This window comes from Rosa chinensis, chromosome 7 (assembly GCF_002994745.2).
Source record: "Rosa chinensis cultivar Old Blush chromosome 7, RchiOBHm-V2, whole genome shotgun sequence".
NCBI lineage: Eukaryota > Viridiplantae > Streptophyta > Magnoliopsida > Rosales > Rosaceae > Rosa > Rosa chinensis.
This window is the reverse complement of record NC_037094.1, coordinates 40,252,174-40,274,520: the sequence shown is the minus strand read 5'-3', so window position 1 is coordinate 40,274,520 and position 22,347 is coordinate 40,252,174. Positions and strand designations below refer to the sequence as shown.

At 37.5% G+C, this 22,347-nt stretch overlaps 1 protein-coding gene across 1 annotated transcript in view; it reads left to right on the top strand.

The window, feature by feature from the left end:
- Nucleotides 1-22,347, top strand: part of LOC112177922 — a gene marked incomplete at its 3' end in the record, with an annotated part of 128,197 nt that overhangs the window by 76,828 nt on the left and 29,022 nt on the right. Inside the window, exon 7 of the mRNA XM_024316159.1 lies at nt 16,690-17,429. Coding sequence (XP_024171927.1) covers nt 16,690-17,429 — 740 coding nt within the window. The remainder of the gene's footprint in view (nt 1-16,689; nt 17,430-22,347) is intronic.

The following is a 22,347-nucleotide window of genomic DNA, read 5'->3' as shown; positions in this document are numbered from 1 at the left end:
TAAATGGAAAGAGGAGCTTGCGAAAGTCAAGGGGAGAAAAAATGAGAAACAATGAGCCACAGAAATGAGCAGAAATGAAGAAAAGAAGTTTTCCTAGTCCAACCAGGAAACCCTATCCAGAAAAGGAAAGCTTGCCAAAACAAGACTCTTGAGTCAACCAAGAGTGGAGATCGAATTAATGAAGTACATGGCATAAGGGAAGCTTCTTGAAGACTCTAGATGATGACATGGCATAAAGGTGACGCATGGAGGCCCATGAACTCTCAAGAATGAAGTGAATTTTCGGCAAATGGATAAAAGGCCCACAAAAGCCCATGCAACTAGGGTTTTTGACGCATGAATAAACCCTAGGGGAGTTTTGCCGTCCAAGATGAAGAGAGAAACAAGGAAGTGGCGCCCAAAAATCAGAAATTAAAAGGAGATTTTCTAGGGAGATTTTCTAGGGCTATTTTTATGGAAATTCATCAAGAGATAAACCCTAGAATATCTTTTGCCGTCCAAGCCAAGAGGAAAAGAAGGAGTTTGCCGTGTGAATTAAAAGAAAACCCTAGAGAATTCGGCAAGGAGATATTCAAGGGAGAAAATAAAGGAAAGAGAAAAAGGTGGAGACCAAGAAAAGCTCAAAAGAAGTCTAGATACATTCCTTAATTCCCTAAAGGAAGTTTGGCCGAATTAAACTACAAAAATCAGAAATTATATCAAGGGAATTTCGGCAAGATTATTTAGGGAATTAATATTGAAATTTTGTGATTGGTTGCACCACCTCATAGGGCTTATGTGGCAAGCTTGCATTGGAGGAAAGTATGTGGAATGACTACATTAATTCCGTGAGAAATTCAGAAAAGAGGACGGCTTGGAGACCAAGGAGGCCGTGCTCCTATATATTCTCCATTCTTCTCAACGTCAAGGGGGTTCCATTCTTTACATTCTACACTTTAGAAAAAAAATCAGAAACTCTCTCTAGCCTAGCCGTGCTCTTCTCCATCCTCTAGGGCAACCACGAAATTCAAGCAAGGCCAAGGAAGAAGAAGACAAGCCGTGCACTACCTCCATCACCATCCTTGAAGATTTCTTTCGAAATTCAAGAGACCATTCATCACTTCATTCATCTCATCTTCATCACGGTGTAATCCGATTCTCCTTGTAACCTTTGCTTTGTAATTTTCGTTGGTTATGCCTTAGTTGACACATATGTTTGAACAATTGTTGATTTCTGAAATTTTATGATTAATTGTTAATTTTCAGATTCATATATTGCGATTTATGGTTGCTTTTGTGTGAGTGTTTGATTAAATTTGCATGATAGAAATCTTTTGTATGATAATCTTGAATGGTTCGAAACATTTAGGGTTTTTATGTGAATGTTGCTACGAATTTGAGAAGCATGGATCAACTTTTTGGTTTTGTGTTCTTGAATCAATAAGTAGTAAAGGTTTTGTGCAAAAACCGAATTTAATCAAAGAAGATTGCAATTAGGTGAACTTTTTCATACTAAGTTGTACATTTGAGTTGATAGCCTTTCTAGGTGCTTATTGCGTTAAACATGTATGATTGACTAGCTTTCTAGGGCTTGAATGCATGTTTGATAGGATTAGTCTTTGTGCTTTCACTTAGATTAATTAGCATTGAAAGTAAAATATGGGGAATTGTTTGCTTTTAACGTTTCACATGATCAACTCCTCTTGCATGACTATGATGAACAATGATGAACTTGAATAAATTTTAATCGTGAGTTTCGACTTTGATCCTTGTATTCACATCCCATTTGTGTTTTTATGTTTTTACATTTTAATTATTTAGTTAACTTAGTATTTATTTTCGGCAAAAGAAAACCAAAAACAAAATCTCCCCTTATTTTCGTAAATAATGTTTATAATTGTGAATATCTTTGTGAATATTATACTTTGTTCTAATTTTAATTGTTTAATTGTTTGACAATGACAGGTGTACCCTCAATCCCCGGAATAGAACGATCCCTATTTACTTTATACTACTAATGACATTTCAGGGTTAAATTATGCGCTTGCTTTCGAGCGCATCAATTTTTGGCGCCGTTGCCGGGGATTGAAAAATCATTTATCACTTTGTGAATAATATGTGTTTTGTTTATATTGTGACCGTAAAAAAAAAAAATTTTACTTGTTAATTATTTTGTAATTGTCAAAAATTAGTTAGTTAATTACTTAGGTTGTTATTTATATTGTTGAATACGAATTTTTATTGTAAGTCGTAAATTAAAGAAGGAATAGGTGAAGTCGTGTTTATTAATATTGGCCTAAACCTCTTATTGGTACCTAGTCCAGGTCCCTTAAGGTTGAGGGCGGCCTTTATTAACATTCATTGAACTGTCTTCACACTTAGGACCTTTTTCATCCAAGTAAGTATAGCCTATGTGGGATGGTGTCTAGGAAGGGGACAACGCTCATGACTGGTTCTTGAATCCAGAAGTGCGTGCAAATGAGCCTAAACCACAATGTGGGAGTAGCTCATATAGAGGCAACCTAGGAATTACCACCATTGCCAAATGAACTTGTGTCCCCAATTGTGCCCGTCGTGGGACTCCCTTAGATAAACCCCTTTTGAGCCTACATTAAGCCTTTTCATTCATCACCCTTAAAACCCTTGACCATGAAGCTTAGTATAGTTACAACCCTACCCTTTGTTCTAAGAACTTAGTGGAGAAATCTTTTGAGACATACTACGTGGGTTTGGTGCTAAGGATGAAAAGTGAGAAGAGGTGAAAGTTCAAGTGTGGGGGTAGACTTGTCCATAAAGAAAAAAATATGTGAAAGCCGTAAAAAAGAAATGAAAAAGACAAAAAAAAAATTGTGTACGGCTAGAAAAGAAAAGAAAGAAATATTTATGGATTTTAGTCCCCCATACTTAGTGATTTTGGAGTCTGCTTTGAAATGAAGGCCAACTAAAGAAAAATTTGGCCTTTGTCCATTCACTATAGTTCAGGGGAAGTTTACAATGAAGATTGGGCCCAACATGAAGACATTAGGCCCCTTTTATGTTACCTCTAGGGAAAGTGACGTTTTTGCAATGCCTGGGTGGATTTCTTGAGGTCTCTACATCTACATATGCTTTGCTAGGTTTTTAGGACACTTTGATAAATCCTTACCTTTCATTTCCTTAAACCTTGAGCCTTAACCCATTACAACCCTTGAGAAGACCTTCTTGATCCTTAAGATGGGACAGCCCTTGATGTGGAGATGAGTTACAAGAGTTGAACCTATGGCTTGGGTCCATCTGTGCAAGTAGTTGGTATCCTTCATGAGATCTTTAAAAGAAATTTATACATGTGCTTTCGTTTCTTACATTATGTGATATACTTGCTATCTTTCACATATACTTGAGTGTATAAGCTTTTAAGCATTGCCTTGAATTCTGAGAGAAGAAAGAGTGGATATACCTTGTGAGGATTTGAATCAAACTTGTTTGAAACATGCTTAACAGAACCCATCACCATTGTTACAACCAAGTCCTACTTGTGTCTGTGAAGATTATGTGTTTAAATTAACTCTCGAATGCCTAAACATTTATTCTTGGTGAAGTGCTAATCTTGGTGTTGTGAAAGTAAGAGATTGCTGAGACAAAAAGTTGAAGGGCTATAGAGTCTGTTTTGTGTCAAGTCTTTAATTTTCGTTGTGTCTTGGTGTGATTTTGCTAAGGGACTAGCAAAAGCTAAGTGTGGGGGAATCTGATAGGAGCATTTTAATGCAACGTTTTACTTGCTTTTTCCTACATTTCTTGCGTCATTTCCTTAGTAAAACTCTGTTTAGGGAAGTTTCCATTCTTCGATTGGGAAAGTTCCTATTTGTAGAAAGTTTCTATTTTTGTAGTTTCTATTTATCATTTTTAGTAAGTTTCCATTTTCGGTAGTTTCTATTTCTCACTTTTAGAAAGTTTCCCATTTTCAGTTTAGGAAAGTTGTCATTTTTCATTTTAGGAAAGTTTCTATTTTTCTTACTAGTTTCTATTTTCAGGACCTCGGAGCTAAAAAGTGGAAATGAACTCATAAATGGAAAGAGGAGCTTGCGAAAGTCAAGGGGAGCAAAAATGAGAAACAATGAGCCACAGAAATGAGCAGAAATGAAGAAAAGAAGTTTTCCTAGTCCAACCAGGAAACCCTGTCCAGAAAAGGAAAGCTTGCCAAAACAAGACTCTTGAGTCAACCAAGAGTGGAGATCGAATTAATGAAGTACATGGCATAAGGGAAGCTTCTTGAAGACTCTAGATGATGACATGGCATAAAGGTGACGCATGGAAGCCCATGAACTCTCAAGAATGAAGTGGATTTTCGGCAAATGGATAAAAGGCCCACAAAAGCCCATGCAACTAGGGTTTTTGACGCATGAATAAACCCTAGGGGAGTTTTGCCGTCCAAGATGAAGAGAGAAACAAGGAAGTGGCGCCCAAAAATCAGAAATTAAAAGGAGATTTTCTAGGGAGATTTTCTAGGGCTATTTTTATGGAAATTCATCAAGAGATAAACCCTAGAATATCTTTTGCCGTCCAAGCCAAGAGGAAAAGAAGGAATTTGCCGTGTGAATTAAAAGAAAACCCTAGAGAATTCGGCAAGGAGATATTCAAGGGAGAAAATAAAGGAAAGAGAAAAAGGTGGAGACCAAGAAAAGCTCAAAAGAAGTCTAGATACATTCCTTAATTCCCTAAAGGAAGTTTGGCCGAATTAAACTACAAAAATCAGAAATTATATCAAGGGAATTTCGGCAAGATTATTTAGGGAATTAATATTGGAATTTTGTGATTGGTTGCACCACCTCATAGGGCTTATGTGGCAAGCTTGCATTGGAGGAAAGTATGTGGAATGACTACATTAATTCCGTGAGAAATTCAGAAAAAAGGACGGCTTGGAGACCAAGGAGGCCGTGCTCCTATATATTCTCCATTCTTCTCAACGTCAAGGGGGTTCCATTCTTTACATTCTACACTTTAGAAAAAAAATCAGAAACTCTCTCTAGCCTAGCCGTGCTCTTCTCCATCCTCTAGGGCAACCACCAAATTCAAGCAAGGCCAAGGAAGAAGAAGACAAGCCGTGCACTACCTCCATCACCATCCTTGAAGATTGCTTTCGAAATTCAAGAGACCATTCATCACTTCATTCATCTCATCTTCATCACGGTGTAATCCGATTCTCCTTGTAACCTTTGCTTTGTAATTTTCGTTGGTTATGCCTTAGTTGACACATATGTTTGAACAATTGTTGATTTCTGAAATTTTATGATTAATTGTTAATTTTCTGATTCATATATTGCGATTTATGGTTGCTTTTGTGTGAGTGTTTGATTAAATTTGCATGATAGAAATCTTTTGTATGATAATCTTGAATGGTTCGAAACATTTAGGGTTTTTATGTGAATGTTGCTACGAATTTGAGAAACATGGATCAACTTTTTGGTTTTGTGTTCTTGAATCAATAAGTAGTAAAGGTTTTGTGCAAAAACCGAATTTAATCAAAGAAGATTGCAATTAGGTGAACTTTTTCATACTAAGTTGCACATTTGAGTTGATAGCCTTTCTAGGTGCTTATTGCGTTAAACATGTATGATTGACTAGCTTTCTAGGGCTTGAATGCATGTTTGATAGGATTAGTCTTTGTGCTTTCACTTAGATTAATTAGCATTGAAAGTAAAATATGGGGAATTGTTTGCTTTTAACGTTTCACATGATCAACTCCTCTTGCATGACTATGATGAACAATGATGAACTTGAATAAATTTTAATCATGAGTTTCGACTTTGATCCTTGTATTCACATCCCATTTGTGTTTTTATGTTTTTACATTTTAATTATTTAGTTAACTTAGTATTTATTTTCGGCAAAAGAAAACCAAAAACAAAATCTCCCCTTATTTTCGTAAATAATGTTTATAATTGTGAATATCTTTGTGAATATTATACTTTGTTCTAATTTTAATTGTTTAATTGTTTGACAATGACAGGTGTACCCTCAATCCCCGGAATAGAACGATCCCTATTTAGTTTATACTACTAATGACATTTCAGGGTTAAATTATGCGCTTGCTTTCGAGCGCATCAATTTTTGGCGCCGTTGCCGGGGATTGAAAAATCATTTGTCACTTTGTGAATAATATGTGTTTTGTTTATATTGTGACCGTAAAAAAAAAAAAAAAAAAAAAAAAAATTTTGCTTGTTAATTATTTTGTAATTGTCAAAAATTAGTTAGTTAATTACTTAGGTTGTTATTTATATTGTTGAATACGAATTTTTATTGTAAGTCGTAAATTAAAGAAGGAATAGGTGAAGTCGTGTTTATTAATATTGGCCTAAACCCCTTATTGGTACCTAGTCCAGGTCCCTTAAGGTTGAGGGCGGCCTTTATTAACATTCATTGAACTGTCTTCACACTTAGGACCTTTTTCATCCAAGTAAGTATAGCCTATGTGGGATGGTTAGGAAGGGGACAACGCTCATGACTGGTTCTTGAATCCAGAAGTGCGTGCAAATGAGCCTAAACCACAATGTGGGAGTAGCTCATGCCAAAATGGATTCTACCTCTCGTGGTCGCCCTCCCCTACCTGGCCATTTCAGTAAGGTTGCCCAAAGGATGTAGGAGGGACTTGGTGTCTAGACGACTATACTTGGGCCGCACGTCCTCTTGATTTACCGCTTGGAATTGAATTTGAAATCAATGATATATATAACAAATGAAAATATTGTGATTCACTAAGGTATATCGGATTAAACATAGTCTTGAAAAGGGTAGCTGTTTCAGTCCCATTGCACATCGAGACTCCCTGTTCCCGTACCTAAGTGTTGAAAATAATTGTAAAGAAAAGGAAAGAATAAGAATATTTGTAAGTATTTTCGTACAAAGAAAAAAAAAAAGAAAAGAAAAGAAAAAGTGATAGGAGCATTTTAATGCGACGTTTTAACTGTTATTTCCCTATATTTTCTGCGTTATTTCCTTAATAAAACTCTGTTTAGGAAAGTTTCCATTATTCAAATGGGAAAGTTCCTAATTGTAGAAAGTTTCCGTTTTGTAGTTTCTATTTTCCATTTTTAGAAAGTTTCCATTTTAGTTTAAGAAAGTTTCCATTTCTTATTTTAGAAAGCTTCTATTTTCATGTTTTTGGAATAAATAAGCTGAATTGAGTTCATAAATGGAACGAGAAGCTTCATGAAGATGACATGGCAAGGAGAGAATCAAGGAAGAGTTTTTTTAAAGAAAGGAAAATATATTTTCCTTGGGGATTAAATTTGCCGTGTAATACTTAAGGAAAAACAAGGTGACAACGTGGGAATTAAGGTGATTGATTGAGAATTTCACGTGGAATAAATCAAAGGAGATTTTCTTGGGAAATTTTTATGGAAAGAAATATTGTTGGAGGAGTAAATTGGTGTGATTGCCAACATGAAAATCAGAAATAATCAAGGAGATGACGCAAAGAGAGATTCAAGGGAGATATTTATGGAAGGAAAATATGTTTGCACCAAGGAAAAGCTAAAAAGGCGTCTAGATTCATCCCTAAATTCCCTAAAGGAATGTTGGCCGAAATTCATGAAGAAAATCAGAATAATTTCAAGGAAATTCGGCAATTAAATATTAGGGAGGTATTTTAGAGAATTATGATTGGTTGGAACACATCACAAGGCTTACTTGGCATTCTATGATTGGTTGGACCACATCACAAGCTTACTTGGCGAATTATCATTGGTTGAAGCTATGTGGAAAATTCTGATTGCTTTGTGAACCCTAGCCATGCTCCTATATAAAACTCCCCCTTTCTCAACGTCAAGGGTTCCTCTCCCCCATACAATTTACACTTTAGAAAAAAATCAGAAAATCTTCTTAGCATAGCCGTGAGTTTCTCCATCCTCTAGTCATCTCCACGAGTTCAAGCAAGGCCAAGGGAGAAGAAGCATAGCCGTGAGCATCCATCATCCATCTCCAACCTTGAAGCTTGCTTTCGAGATTCAAGAGACAACCACATCAATCGTTCATCACCATCCCCATCTCACGGTGTAATCCGATTCTCCTTTGTAACCTTTGCTTTGAATTTCGTTGGTTATGAACTAGTTGACATATGTGTTTGAACAAATATTAATTTCTGGAATTTTTATGATTAATTGAGAATTTTCAGATTCATATTATTGTGATTCGAGAGTTGCTTATGTGGGTTTGTTTAATTAAATTTACGTTATAGATAACTTTTGTATTTTAATCTTATGTGGTTGCAAACACTTAGGGTTTTGATATAATTGGTGCTAGGTTTAAGAACATGAAATCGACTTTTCGTTTTGTGTAAACTTGAATCAAAGTAGTAAAGGTTTTGTACAAAGATCGAATTTAATTAACGAGGATTGCAATTAGGTGGACTTTTCCATACTAAGTTGTACACTTGAGTTGATAGCCTTTCTCTATGTGTAATGCGTTAAACATGACATGATTGACTAGCTTTCTAGGGTTTGATTGCATGTTTGATAGGATTAATCTAGGTGCTTTCGCTTAGGTTAATTAGCATTGAAAAGTAAAAAATGGGAATTCATTTGCTTTCGAATGTTTCACATGATCAACTCCTTTCTCATGACTTAGATGAACAATATTAGGGTTTGAGTCAATTTTAATCATATGTTTCGGTTTTGATCTTTGTTCTCTCATTCCATTTGTGTTTTTATGTTTTTGCATTTTAATTGTTTTACTTATTTAGTTTTATTTTCGAAAACCAAAAACAAAAACCCCCCTTTTTTTCGTAAATAATGTTTATATATGTCTATATTGTGTAAATAATATACCTTGTTTTAATTTTAATTGTTTAATTGTTTGACGATGACAGGTGTACCCTCAATCCCCGGAATAGAACGATCCCTATTTATTATGTACTACTAATGACATTTCAGGGTTAAATTATGCGCTTGCTTTCAGGCGCATCAAAAAGAAAAAGAAAAAAGAAAAAAATAAAAATAAAATTTGTGTGACGTTTTGTTTGTTCTTGTTTGAAAGTTTTGTGTAAATTGTGTCTAACAAAAGAAAAGAATTAATTGTAAATATTGTTAAATTCTTGATTGTTATAAGTGTGTAAAATCGTATGAGTAGATAAGGGCCCTTTTGTTAATATTGGCCTTAACCCTTCATTAGTGCCTTTCTGAGGTCTTTTGAGGTTGAGGGCGGCTTTTATTAGCATTTGGAGAACTGTCTAACACATGAGTTCTTTCCAAGCTGAGTAAGGGGCATATAGGTGGTGTCTAGGTTGAGACCCTGGGTGATGGGTTCAAATTGGATCTCAGAGATACTATAGACTGTGCGTAAACCACAATGTGGGAGTAGCCAATAGGGGCCTAAACCTCAATGAGAGAGTAGCCTCCGTAGTGTCACCAAAATGAGTCCTTCCTCTCACTTACCTCTTAATCTGGCCATCTAGCCTTCTGAAACAAAGGAAAGCGACTTATGTCTAGGCGACTATGATAGGAGCATTTTAATGCGACGTTTTACTTGCTTTTCCCTGCATTTTCTGCGTTATTTCCTTAATAAAACCCTGTTTAGGAAAGTTTCCATTCTTTGATTGGGAAAGTTCCTATTTGTAGAAAGTTTCCATTTTCAGTAGTTTCTATTTATCATTTTTTAGAAAGTTTCCCATTTTCAGTTTAGGAAAGTTGCCATTTTTCATTTTAGGAAAGTTTCTATTTTTCTTACTAGTTTCTATTTTCAGGTCCTTGTCACAAATGAGCTGAAATGAGCTCACAAATGGAGAGAGAAGATAGCCAACGTTGGAGGGAGACAAGATGAAGTACAAAGGGAAGCACAAATGAGCAGAAATGAAGAAAAGAAGTTTTCCTAGTCCAACCAGGAAACCCGGTCCAGAAAAGGAAAGCTTGCCAAAACAAGACTCTTGAGCCAACCATGAATGGAGATCGAATTAATAAAGTGACATGGCATGAGAGAAGCTTCTTGAAGACTCTAGATGATGACATGGCATAGAGGTGACGCATGGAGGCCCAAAAACTCTCAAGACTTGTTGGAATTTCGGCTACTTGGATAAAAGCCCACAAAGGCCCATGGAACTAGGGTTTGTGACGCAAACCCTAGCCCTAAAGATGTTTTGCCGTGAAATCCTAGAGAGAAACAAGGAAGATGACGTGGAAAATCAGAAAATAATAAGAAGATTTCGGTGGAGATTTTCTAGGGAGATTTTCTTGGAATGAGATATTCTTGGAAGAGTTATCTTGAGCCTTTGCCGTTTAAAGAGAGAGAGAAGCTAGGGATTGCCGTGAGAAATACAAGGAAGGAGAGAGAATTGCCGTGTGAATCAAAGAAGAACCTAGAAGATTTCGGCAAAGATATTTTTTAAGAGAGTTTTATGGAAAGAGAAAAAGGTGGGAACCAAGAAACGGCTAAAAAGGAGTCTAGATTCATTCCTAGAATTCCTAAAGGAAGTTGGCCGAAATTAAACAAGAAAAATCAGAAATTATCTCAAGGAATTTCGGCAATATTTCTAGGGAATTAAAAGAGAATTTTGTGATTGGTTGCACCACCTCATAGGGCTTATGTGGCAAGCTATCATTGGAGGAAACTATGTGGCATTTTCAGATTAATTCCATGGAAAATAAAGAAGAAATTCACGGCTTGGAGACCAAGTTGGCCGTCCCCTATATATTCCTCTCTTCTCTCAACGTCAAGGAGTTCCACACTTTTGCATTTACACTTTGAGAAAAAAAATCAGAAACACTCCCTAGCCTAGCCGTGTTCATCTCCATCCTCTAGGGCAACCACGAAGTTCAAGCAAGGCCAAGGAAGAAGAAGACAAGCCGTGCACACCATCCATCACCACCCTTGGAGATTGCTTTCGAAATTCAAGAGTCCATTCATCACTTCATTCATCTCATCTTCATCACGGTGTAATCCGATTCTCCTTGTAACCTTTGCTTTGTAATTTTCGTTGGTTATGCCTTAGTTGACACAATTGTTTGAACAAATATTGTTTTCTGAAATTTTATGATTAATTTTTAATTTTCAGATTCATATATTGCGATTTATGGTTGCTTTTGTGTGAGTGTTTGATTAAATTTGAATGATAGAAATCTTTTGTATGATAATCTTGAATGGTTCGAAACATTTAGGGTTTTTATGTGAATGTTGCTACGAATTTAAGAACATGGATCAACTTTTTGGTTTTGTGTTCTTGAATCGATAAGTAGTAAAGGTTTTGTACAAAAACCGAATTTAATCAAAGAAGATTGCAATTAGGTGGACTTTTTCATACTAAGTTGCACATTTGAGTTGATAGCCTTTCTAGGTGCTTAATGCATTAATCATGACATGATTGACTAGCTTTCTAGGGCTTGATTGCATGTTTGATAGAATTAATCTAGGTGCTTTCGCTTAGGTTAATTAGCATTGAAAGTAAAATATGGGAAATTGTTTGCTTTTGAACGTTTCACATGATCAACTCCTCTTGCATGACTATGATGAACAATGATGAACTTGATTCAATTTTAATCATGAGTTTCGACTTTGATCTTTGTTCTCACATCCCATTTGTATTTGTTATGTTTTTGCATTTTAATTATTTTCTTAACTTAGTTTAATTTTCGAAAACCAAAATCAAAAACCAAAAATTCCCCCTATTTTCGTAAATAATGTTTATAATTGTAAATACCTTTGTGAATATTATACTTTGTTTTAATTTTAATTGTTTAATTGTTTGACAATGACAGGTGTACCCTCAATCCCCGGAATAGAACGATCCCTATTTACTTTATACTACTAATGACATTTCAGGGTTAAATTGGTCGCTCAACAAAAGCCACATCAATTTTTGGCGCCGTTGCCGGGGATTGAAAAATCACTTGCTAAATATGTGAATATATGTTTTGTTTTTATGTTGTGTTCGAAAAGAAAAAAAAAAAAAAACTTACTTGTTAATTGTTCATAATTTGTTAGTTAATTAGTTAATTAATTACTTAGGTTGTTATTTATATTGTTGAATACGAATTTTAATTGTAAGTTGTAAATTAAAGAAGGAATAGGTGAAGTCGTGTTTATTAATATTGGCCTAAACCCCTTATTGGTACCTAGTTCTGGTCCCTTAAGGTTGAGGGCGGCCTTTATTAACATTCATTGAACTGTCTTCACACTTAGGACCTTTTATATCCAAGTAAGTATAGCCTATGTGGGATGGTGTCTAGGAAGGGGACAACGCTCATGACTGGTTTTTGGATTCAGAAGTGCTTACAAATGGGCGTAAACCTCAATGAGGGAGTAGCCTATGCCAAAATGGATCCTACCTCTTGTGTTCGTCCTCCCCTACCTGGCCATTTCAGTAAGGTTGCCCAAAGGATGTAAGAGGGACTTAGTGTCTTGACGACTATACTTGGGCCGCACGTCCTCTTGATTTACCGCTTGGAATTGAATTTGAAATCAATGGTATTTATAACAAATGAAAATATTGTGATTCACTAAGGTATATTGGATTAAACATAGTCTTGAAAAGGGTAGCTGTTTCAGTCCCATTGCACATCGAGACTCCCTGTTCCCGTACCTAAGTGTTGAAAATAATTGTAAAGAAAAGGAAGAAAAACAAATATTTGTAAGTATTTTCGAAAAAAAAAAAAAAGAAGAAGGAAAAAAAAAAAAAAAAAGTGTACAAAGTGTGACGTTTTGTTGTGTAAAAGTTGTGTTTACAATGTGTCAAATTTTGTTAAACAAAAGAAATTTAAAGAATTAATTGTGAATATTGTTAAGTTTTTGATTGTTATAAGTGTGTAAAATCGTATGAGTAGATAAGGGCCCTCTTGTTAATATTGGCCTTAACCCTTCATTAGTGCCTTTCTAAGGTCTTTTGAAGTTGAGGGCGGCTTTTATTAGCATTTGGAGAACTGTCTAACACATGAGTTCTTTTCAAGCTGAGTAAGGGGCATATAGGTGGTGTCTTAGGTTGAGACCCTGGGTGATGGGTTCAAATTGGATCTCAGAGATACTATAGACTGTGCGTAAACCTCAATGAGGGAGTAGCCTCCGTAGTGTCACCAAAATGAGTCCTCCCTCTCACTTACCTCTTAATCTGGCCATCTAGCCTTCTGAAACAAAGGAAAGCGACTTATGTCTAGACGACTATCCCTAGATCGTATCTCACCAATAGTAGTGGTTTCTATTGGGCTCGACTTACAACTTGTAATCAATTGAGATATTAACTTTATTTTGTAAAGATAATAAGATACTTGAACATATCCTCCACTTGTAAATTGTGTGTGTTGTACATTTTATACTTGTATAAACTTCTTACGTGGTTTATTTGTGAAAAGATTGTGGATAGTTTTTAATTTATACTCTATTTTATACTTGTATAAATCATAAATAGTAAAGTCATGAATAGTAAAGTTGATGTATAAATCACTAATTTGTAATTAGTTTACTTTATACTTTGCTAACTTCTGTGAATTTTGATGATGTTCAGGAATCCTATGAATGACCGAGCCTTTTAGACCATCTACAATAAAGGAAATTGAAGCAAGGCTCGCTCGTTTGAAGGGTCCTTCACTCCTTGAGTTCACAAGCCCTTCTCCTTCAACATACAAAGAGTACACATTTAACGAGCAAGGGAAGAGGACCTACTGTTCTGAGGAGTCTACATCACCTACACCGAGTCCATCTCCTCCTTCACGTTCACCTTCACCTGTGATTTCGTCCAACTCTACACCACCACCTTCACCACCACCTGAAGAAGTCGAAGAAGAGAGAATGGCATCTATTAGGGAACTCTCCACCGCAACTGTTGAAGGAGGGCCCCTACAGGCATAGTATACCCTGCCCCTGCAGCTGGAAGACAGGCAGAGTTTGAGCTTAAGAGTGGATTGTTGCACAAGCTCCCTATCTTCCATGGACTTAATATGGAGGATGCTAATAAGCACGTACGAGAATTCCAATCTGTTTGTGCAAACATGCAACCACAAGGAGCAGATGAGAACCTTCTTAAGATGAGAGCATTTCCATTCTCTCTAGCTGATAGAGCCAAGGATTGGCTATATGAACTCCCTGCAGGACGTATCACATCATGGGAAACAATGAGAAAGGCCTTCTTGGAAAAATACTTCCCAGCTTCAAAAGTCATCACACTTAGGAAGAAGCTTAGTGGAATAGAGCAAGCTCATGATGAGTCCTATGCTGCCTACTATGAAAGGTTCAACTCCTTACTTGCACAATGTCCTCAACATCAGATGAAGGATGAGACCCTACTTACATGTTTCTACGAGGGACTCTTACCCTTGGAAAGGCAAATGCTTGATGCTGCAGCTGGAGGAGCTTTTGTGGATAAGTCACCTGCGGTTGGGAAGGAACTTATAGCTAATCGTGCCCTAAACTCTCAACAATATGAGGGGGTAGGACACTCTACTCGTAGGGTGCATGAGATGAGCAAGAATACTGCCATTGAAGATCAACTGAATAAGCTGACCCTCCTCATGAACCAAGTGGTAAGTTCCAAGGGATCAAGTGCAACAATGGCTTGTGGGGTGTGCTCTATGCAAGGGCATGTTACAGATCAGTGCCCCCAACTTAATGAAAATGGAGGTTGGGAATCTGCAAATGCTATTGGAGGATATCAAGGAGGACCTCAACGTCCTAGACATGACCCGTACTCCAATACTTACAACCCAGGATGGAGGGACCATCCCAACTTCAAGTGGACCAACAATGATAACGTTCAGAATCCTCTTGGAGGGAATTTCCAACGTCCACAAGGGCCTTCATTCCAAGGGTCATCTTTTCAAAGGCCTTACATGCCTCCTCCTCAACAAAATTCAGGATCTTCAATGTCTCACTATGACAAGACGTTGGAGGCCTTGACTAGTTCTACCCAAGCCTTGACAAACTCTACACAGGCTTTGATTCAAGGACAACAGACCCACACCAAGGACATTGCAGAGCTCAAGAAGCAAATGGGTCAAGTTGTGGATTTCATGAGCAAGATCCACGAGACTGGCAAGCTCCCTAGTAATACAATACCTAACCCTAATGTGGAGAATGCATCAGTTGTTACTACAAGGAGTGGAAGACCATTTGTGGATCAACCAAAGCAACCCAAGAAGGCCCAAGTGAGCATAGAAATTGAGAAAGACCAAGACCCCACCAAGTTGGGTCTTGAGAAGGACCCTGCAACGTCCAAGGAAGAGACAAGGGCGTCCTCACCGTTAAAGGCAAAACCGGAAGTATCAGGTAGTAATTCTAACTTAACAAATTCGGTTATTGCTAACCATTCTACTTCTTGCATGCCCTTCCCACGCAGGTTTGCCCAATCTAAGAAGGATCAAAGTGACCAAGCCATCTTGGAAACTTTCAAGAAGGTGCAAGTGAACCTACCCCTCCTAGAGGCCATCAAGCAAGTCCCTAAGTATGCCAAGTTCCTCAAAGAGCTTTGCACTACTAGGAGAGTAAACCGTGAAAAGGAGGTGGTAAAGGTAAGTGAGAATGTCTCTGCCCTGATTCAGAGGAAGATTCCTCCAAAGTGTAAGGATCCTGGAAGCTTTACTATTCCTTGTACTATTGGTAACTCCAGATTTAAGTGAGAATGCATCTGTTAATGTTATGCCCTACTCTGTTTATGAAACCCTAGGTCTAGGGGAACTTAAATCTGACAACGTTATCATTCAGTTAGCTGACAGATCCAATGCATACCCTAGAGGTTTGTTGGAGGATGTGCTTGTACAGGTTAACCATCTTATCTTCCCAGCTGATTTCTATGTGTTGGAAATGGAGGACTCCCCTGTAAGTTCAACTCCATTGCTTTTGGGACGTCCTTTCTTAAGGACAGCTAGGACGAAGATTGATGTGTATGAAGGTTCACTTACAATGGAGTTCGATGGTGACATTATTGGCTTTAACATTTTTGAAGCCATGAGGTATCCCCTAGAGGTTCATGATTGCTTTTCTACTGATATTTTGGATGAACTTGCGCAGAAAATGTTTGACATTATGCATGAGGATACCTTAGTCAGTACCCTTGAGAGTGGGGTAGGCTATACAAAGGAAGGAATCACCATTCCAGAGGACAAGTTGAGAGACACTTGTGAGGAGAAAATCATTGAAAACGTCTCCTTCCTTGAGGCATCTCCCTATCTAGGTAAGTCTGTTTCTCCCTTGTCCATTCAGTTATCCACTAACAAGACTTTACCTTCAGTGGTCCAGGCCCCAGAACTAGAGCTAAAACCTCTTCCAGACCATTTGAAGTATGTCTACTTAGGGGACAAGGAGACCTTACCAGTGATTGTGTCCTCTGCACTGACGACTCCACAAGAAGAGAAGTTGGTGGAAATGTTGAAGCAACACAAGACCGCCATAGGATGGACATTGGCGGATATCAAGGGAATCAGCCCTACAACTTGTGTCCACAGAATACTTCTAGAGGAGGGGTCTAAACCCACTAGAGAGGCTCAACGTCGTCTCAACCCTCCAATGATGGAAGTAGTGAAGAAGGAGGTTATCAAACTCCTTGATTGTGGGGTAATCTACCCTATTTCTGACTCCAAGTGGGTCTCCCCAGTTCAGGTCGTGCCCAAGAAGTCTGGGATCACTGTGGTCAAGAATGCTGATAATGAACTGGTGCCTCAAAGGACAGTCACAGGCCACAGAGTTTGTATTGACTATAGGAGGCTCAACGCAACTACAAGGAAAGACCACTTTCCTCTGCCATTCATTGATCAGATGCTTGAGCGCCTAGCTGGACATGACTACTACTGCTTCCTGGATGGATACTCTGGTTACAACCAGATTGCAATTGCAAATGAAGACCAAGAGAAGACAACCTTCACTTGCCCCTTTGGAACGTTTGCTTATAGACGTATGCCCTTCGGACTTTGCAACGCTCCAGGTACTTTTCAGAGATGTATGGTAAGTATCTTTTCAGATTATATTGAGAAAATCATAGAGGTATTCATGGATGACTTTTCAGTTTTTGGAAAGAATTTTGATGATTGTCTTAATAATCTGGAGATAATTTTGAAACGTTGCATGGAAACTAACCTTGTACTTAATTGGGAAAAATGCCATTTTATGGTTCAACAAGGAATAGTTCTAGGACATATTGTCTCTGCTAGGGGTATAGAGGTTGATAAGGCCAAGGTGGATATTGTGCGTCACTTACCCTCTCCCACTTCTGTGAGAGAGATTCGTTCTTTCCTTGGCCATGCAGGTTTTTACAGGAGGTTCATCAAGGACTTCTCTAAGATTTCGAGACCCTTATGTCAACTACTCCAGAAGGATGTGCCCTTTCACTTTGACAAGGAGTGTCAAGAAGCTTTTGACAAGCTTAAGGAGTTGTTGACGTCTGCCCCCATCATGTTACCTCCAGATTGGTCCTTGCCCTTTGAGTTGATGTGTGATGCCTCTGACTATGCAGTTGGAGCTGTTTTGGGGCAAAGGAAGGACAAGCTACCCTATGCCATCTACTACGCCTCAAGGACTCTCAATGATGCACAAATGAACTACTCCACCACAGAGAAAGAGCTCCTTGCAGTTGTCTTTGCCCTTGAGAAGTTTCGCTCTTATTTACTTGGTACCAAAGTTACTATCTTTACTGACCATGCAGCTTTAAAATACTTGATGACCAAGAAGGAGGCGAAACCAAGGCTCATCAGATGGATCCTACTCTTGCAAGAATTCGACGTGGAAATCAAGGACAAGAAGGGTAGTGAGAACGTGGTAGCTGACCACTTGAGTCGCTTGGTGCATGCAGAAAATCATCTCCCTCTGGTGGAGACATTTCCAGATGAGCAACTCTTTAGACTTCAGGTAAGTGAACCATGGTATGCAGATATTGTGAACTATATTGTGTCTAGGAAGATTCCTGATACCATGTCACGTGCTCATAGAGATAGGCTTAAGAAAACTGTTAAGCACTATGTTTGGGATGAACCTTACCTATGGAAATATTGTTCTGATCAATTGATTAGAAGATGTGTGCCTGAACATGAACATAATGCTATACTTTCGTTTTGCCATTCTAAAGCATGTGGGGGACACTTTGGGTCTAAGAAGACTGCGCTTAAGGTACTAGAGTCTGGGTTCTATTGGCCAACATTGTTTAGGGATGCACATGCCTATTGTTTAACTTGTGATAAATGCCAAAGAACAGGAAACCTAGGCCCTAGAGATCAAATGCCCTTGACTAATATCATAACTGTTGAAATCTTTGATGTTTGGGGTATAGATTTCATGGGACCTTTCCCATCATCTTTTGGGTTCATATATATCTTACTTGCAGTGGACTATGTTTCCAAATGGGTGGAAGCAAAGGCCACTAGAACTAATGACTCTAAGGTTGTTGCAGATTTTATCAAGTCTAACATCTTTAGCAGGTTTGGAATGCCTAGAGTTCTCATTAGTGATGGTGGATCCCATTTTTGCAATAGGACGATTGAGGCTCTCTTGAAGAGATATGATGTGACATGGTGTCTCTTTTAGGAAGCGACCAATTTAACCCTGAAATGTCATTAGTAGTATAGAATAAATAGGGATCGTTCTATTCCGGGGATTGAAGGTACACCTGTCATTATCAAACAATTAAACAATTAAAATTAAAACAAAGTATAATATTTACAAAAATATAACAAAATATATACATATTTACGAAATTAGGGGGATTTTTGGTTTTGATTTTCGGAAATTAAACTAAGTAAAGAAAACAATTAAAATGCAAAAACATAAAAATGCAAATGAAATGCACGAACAAAGATCAAATCGGAATTTATAATCAAAGTTAATTCAAGTTCATCATTGTTCATCATAGTCATGCAAGAGGAATTGATCATGTGAAACGTTCTAAGCAAACAATTTCCCATATTTTACTTCAATGCTAATTAACCTAAGTGAAAGCACCTAGATTAATTCTATCAAACATGCAATCAAACCCTAGAAAGCTAGTCAATCATGTCATGTTCAACGCATTAAGCATCTAGAAAGGCTATCAATTCAAATGTGCAACTTAGTATGAAAAAGTTCACCTAATTGCAATCTCCTTTGATTAAATTTCGGTTTTTGTACAAAACCTTTACTACTTGTTGATTCAAGAACACAAAACCAAAAAGTTGATTCATGTTCTCAAATTCGTAGCAACATTCACATAAAAACCCTAAATGTTTCGAACCATTCAAGATTATCATACAAACGATTTCTATCATGCAAATTCAATCAAACACTTACACAAAAGCAACCATAAATCACAATATATGAATCTGAAAATTAACAATTAATCATAAAATTTCAGAAATCAATACTTGTTCATACATAAGTGTCAACTAAGGCAAACCAACGAAAATTACAAAGCAAAGGTACAAGGAGAATCGGATTACACCGTGATGAAGATGAGATGGATGAAATGATGATGTGGTCTCTTGAATTTCGAAAGCAATCTTCAAGGTGGAGGGTGGATGGTATGCACGGCTTGTCTTCTTCTTCCTTGGCCTTGCTTGCACTTCGTGGTTGCCCTAGAGGATGGAGAGGAGCACGGCTAAGCTAGAGAGTTTTCTGAATTAGTTCTCAAGTGTAGAACGTAAAAAATGGAACTAGGAACTTCTTGACGTTGAGAGAAGAGAGGAATATATAGGGGACGGCTTCTAGGTCTTCAAGCCGTGTAAAACCCTAGAGAAACTCACGGCAATAGCTTGCTTCCTCCACATAATTTCCTCCAATGATTTCGTGCCACATAAGCCCTATGAGGTGGTGCAACCAATCACAAAATTCCAGAATTAATTCCCTAAATAATCTTGCCGAAATATATAGAGATATTTTCTGATTTCCTTCACCAATTTCGGCAACAATATATTTAGAGAATAAAGGGGGACGAACCTAGACTCCTTTGAGAGCTTTTTGTGTTCAACACATATTCTCTTTCCTTTAAAAGCTCCCTAAGAAATCTCCACGAAATCTCTCTTGAATTTCTGATTTTCCACACGGCAAAACCCTAGTTTCTCTCTTCATTATCCCTTGGCCGAATTCTCTAGGGTTTCTCTTTTATTTTGCACGGCAATTCCTTGTTTCTCTCTTGCTTGGACGGCTAGGAGTCTCTAGGGTTTATCTCTTGATTTATTTCCATAAAAATAACCCTAGAAAATCTCCTTTTAATTTCTGATTTTCTTGGACGCCACCTCCTTGTTTCTCTCTTGCAAATTCACGGCAACAACAACTTTAGTGCTAGGGTTTGCGTCACAAACCCTAGTTCCATGGGCTTTGGTGGGCTTTTATCCAATTAGCCGAAAATCCAACAAGTCTTGAGAGTTTTTGGGCCTCCATGCGTCACTTCTATGCTATGTCATCTTCCAACGTCACAACACTTTATTTTTCCATTTCTTTTTCATAGTAACGTTGGAAACTTCATTGGTGGGCTTTCCTCATTTTCGCAGGGTTTCCTGGTTGGACCAGGAAAACTCTTTTTCTTCATTTCTGCTCATTTCTGTGGCTCATTGTTCTTCATCTTTGCTCCCCTTGGTGATCGCAAGCTCCTCTTTCCATTTGTGAGTTCATTTCCACTTTCTAGCTCGGAGGTCCTGAAAATAGAAACTAGTAAGAAAAATAGAAACTTTCCTAAAATGAAAAATGGCAACTTTCCTAAACTGAAAATGGAAACTTTCTAAAAAATGAAAAATAGAAATTACTGAAAATGGAAACTTACTAAAAATGATAAATAGAAACTACAAAAATAGAAACTTTCTACAAATAGGAACTTTCCCAATCAAAGAATGGAAACTTTCCTAAACAGGGTTTTATTAAGGAAATAACGCAGAAAATGCAGGGAAAAGCGAGTAAAACGTCGCATTAAAATGCTCCTATCAAATTCCCCCACACTTAGCTTTTGCTAGTCCCTTAGCAAAATCACACTAAGACTCAACAGAAATTAAAGACTCTACAAAAACAATGACTCTATTGCCCTTCAACTATTTGTCTCAGCAATCTCTTACTTTCATAACACCAAGATTAGCACTCAACCAAAATTCAATGTTAGGCATTCGAGAGTTAATTTAAACACATAATTTACACATACACAAGTAGGACGTGGTTGTAACAATGGTGATGGTTCTGTTAAGCATGTTTCAGACAAGTATGATTCATATCCTCACAAAGGTATATCCACTCTTTCTTCTCTCAGATCATGGCAATGCTTAAAAGCTTGTACACTCAAGTATATGTGAAAGATAGCAAGTATATCACATAATTCAAGAAACGAAAGCACATGTATAATTTTCTTTAAAGATCTCATGAAGGATATCAACTACTTGCACAGATGGACCCAAGCCATAGGTTCAACTCTTGTAACTCATCTCCACATCAAGGGCTGTCCCATCTTAAGGATCAAGAAGGTCTTCTTAAAGGTTGTAATGGGGCCAAGGCTCAAGGTTTAAAGAAACGAAGGGTAAGGATTTATCAAAGTGTCCTAAAAACCTAGCAGAGCATATGTAGATGTAGGGACCTCAAGAAATCCACCAAGGCATTGCAAAAACGTCACTTTCCCTAGGGGTAACATAAAAGGGGCCTAATGTCTTCATGTTGGCCCCAATCTTCATTGTAAACTTCCCTTAAACTATAGTGAATGGACAAAGGCCAGATTTTTCTTTAGTGGGCCTTCATTTCGACGCAGACTCCAAAATCACTAAGTATGGGGGACTAAAATCCATAATTATTTCTTTCTTTTTTTTTTTTTTTTTTTTTTTAGCCGTATACAATTTTCTTTTCTTTTCATTTTTCACGGCTTTCACATATTTTTTTTTTTTCTTTATGGACAAGTCTACCCCCACACTTGAACTTTCACCTCCTCTCAATTTTCATCTTTAGCACCAAACCCACGTAGTATGTCTCAAAAGATAGCTCCACTAAGTTCTTAGAACAAAGGGTAGGGTTGTAACTATACTAAGCTTCATGGTTAAGGGTTTTAAGGGTGATGAATGAAAAGGCTTAATGTAGGCTCAAAGGGGCTTATCTAGGGGGTCTCACGACGGGCACAAATGGGGACACAGGTTTATTTGGCAATGGTGGTAATTTCTAGGGTGCCTCTATCCCTTCCAGAATCAGGGCCATGTATTGATATAACGTCTCAACAAGCACAAGAGTGAATTCTAGCATTCTCTAGTCCATCAAACTTAATCTATGGCAAGCAATCAATCAAATGAAAGAATAATGAGATCATCAAAATATCGCCAAGAAATTAAGAATATATATTTTCGATTCACTCCAAGGAAAAAGGGACATGGCTCAATTATCTCACATGGCTTTTATGAATCAAAACTCATCTTAACATGCTCATATTTTCTGTACCAAAGTTTCGAAATCCATATCCACTACACATGCATATATATCTCATATATCTCAATTAACCAAAGA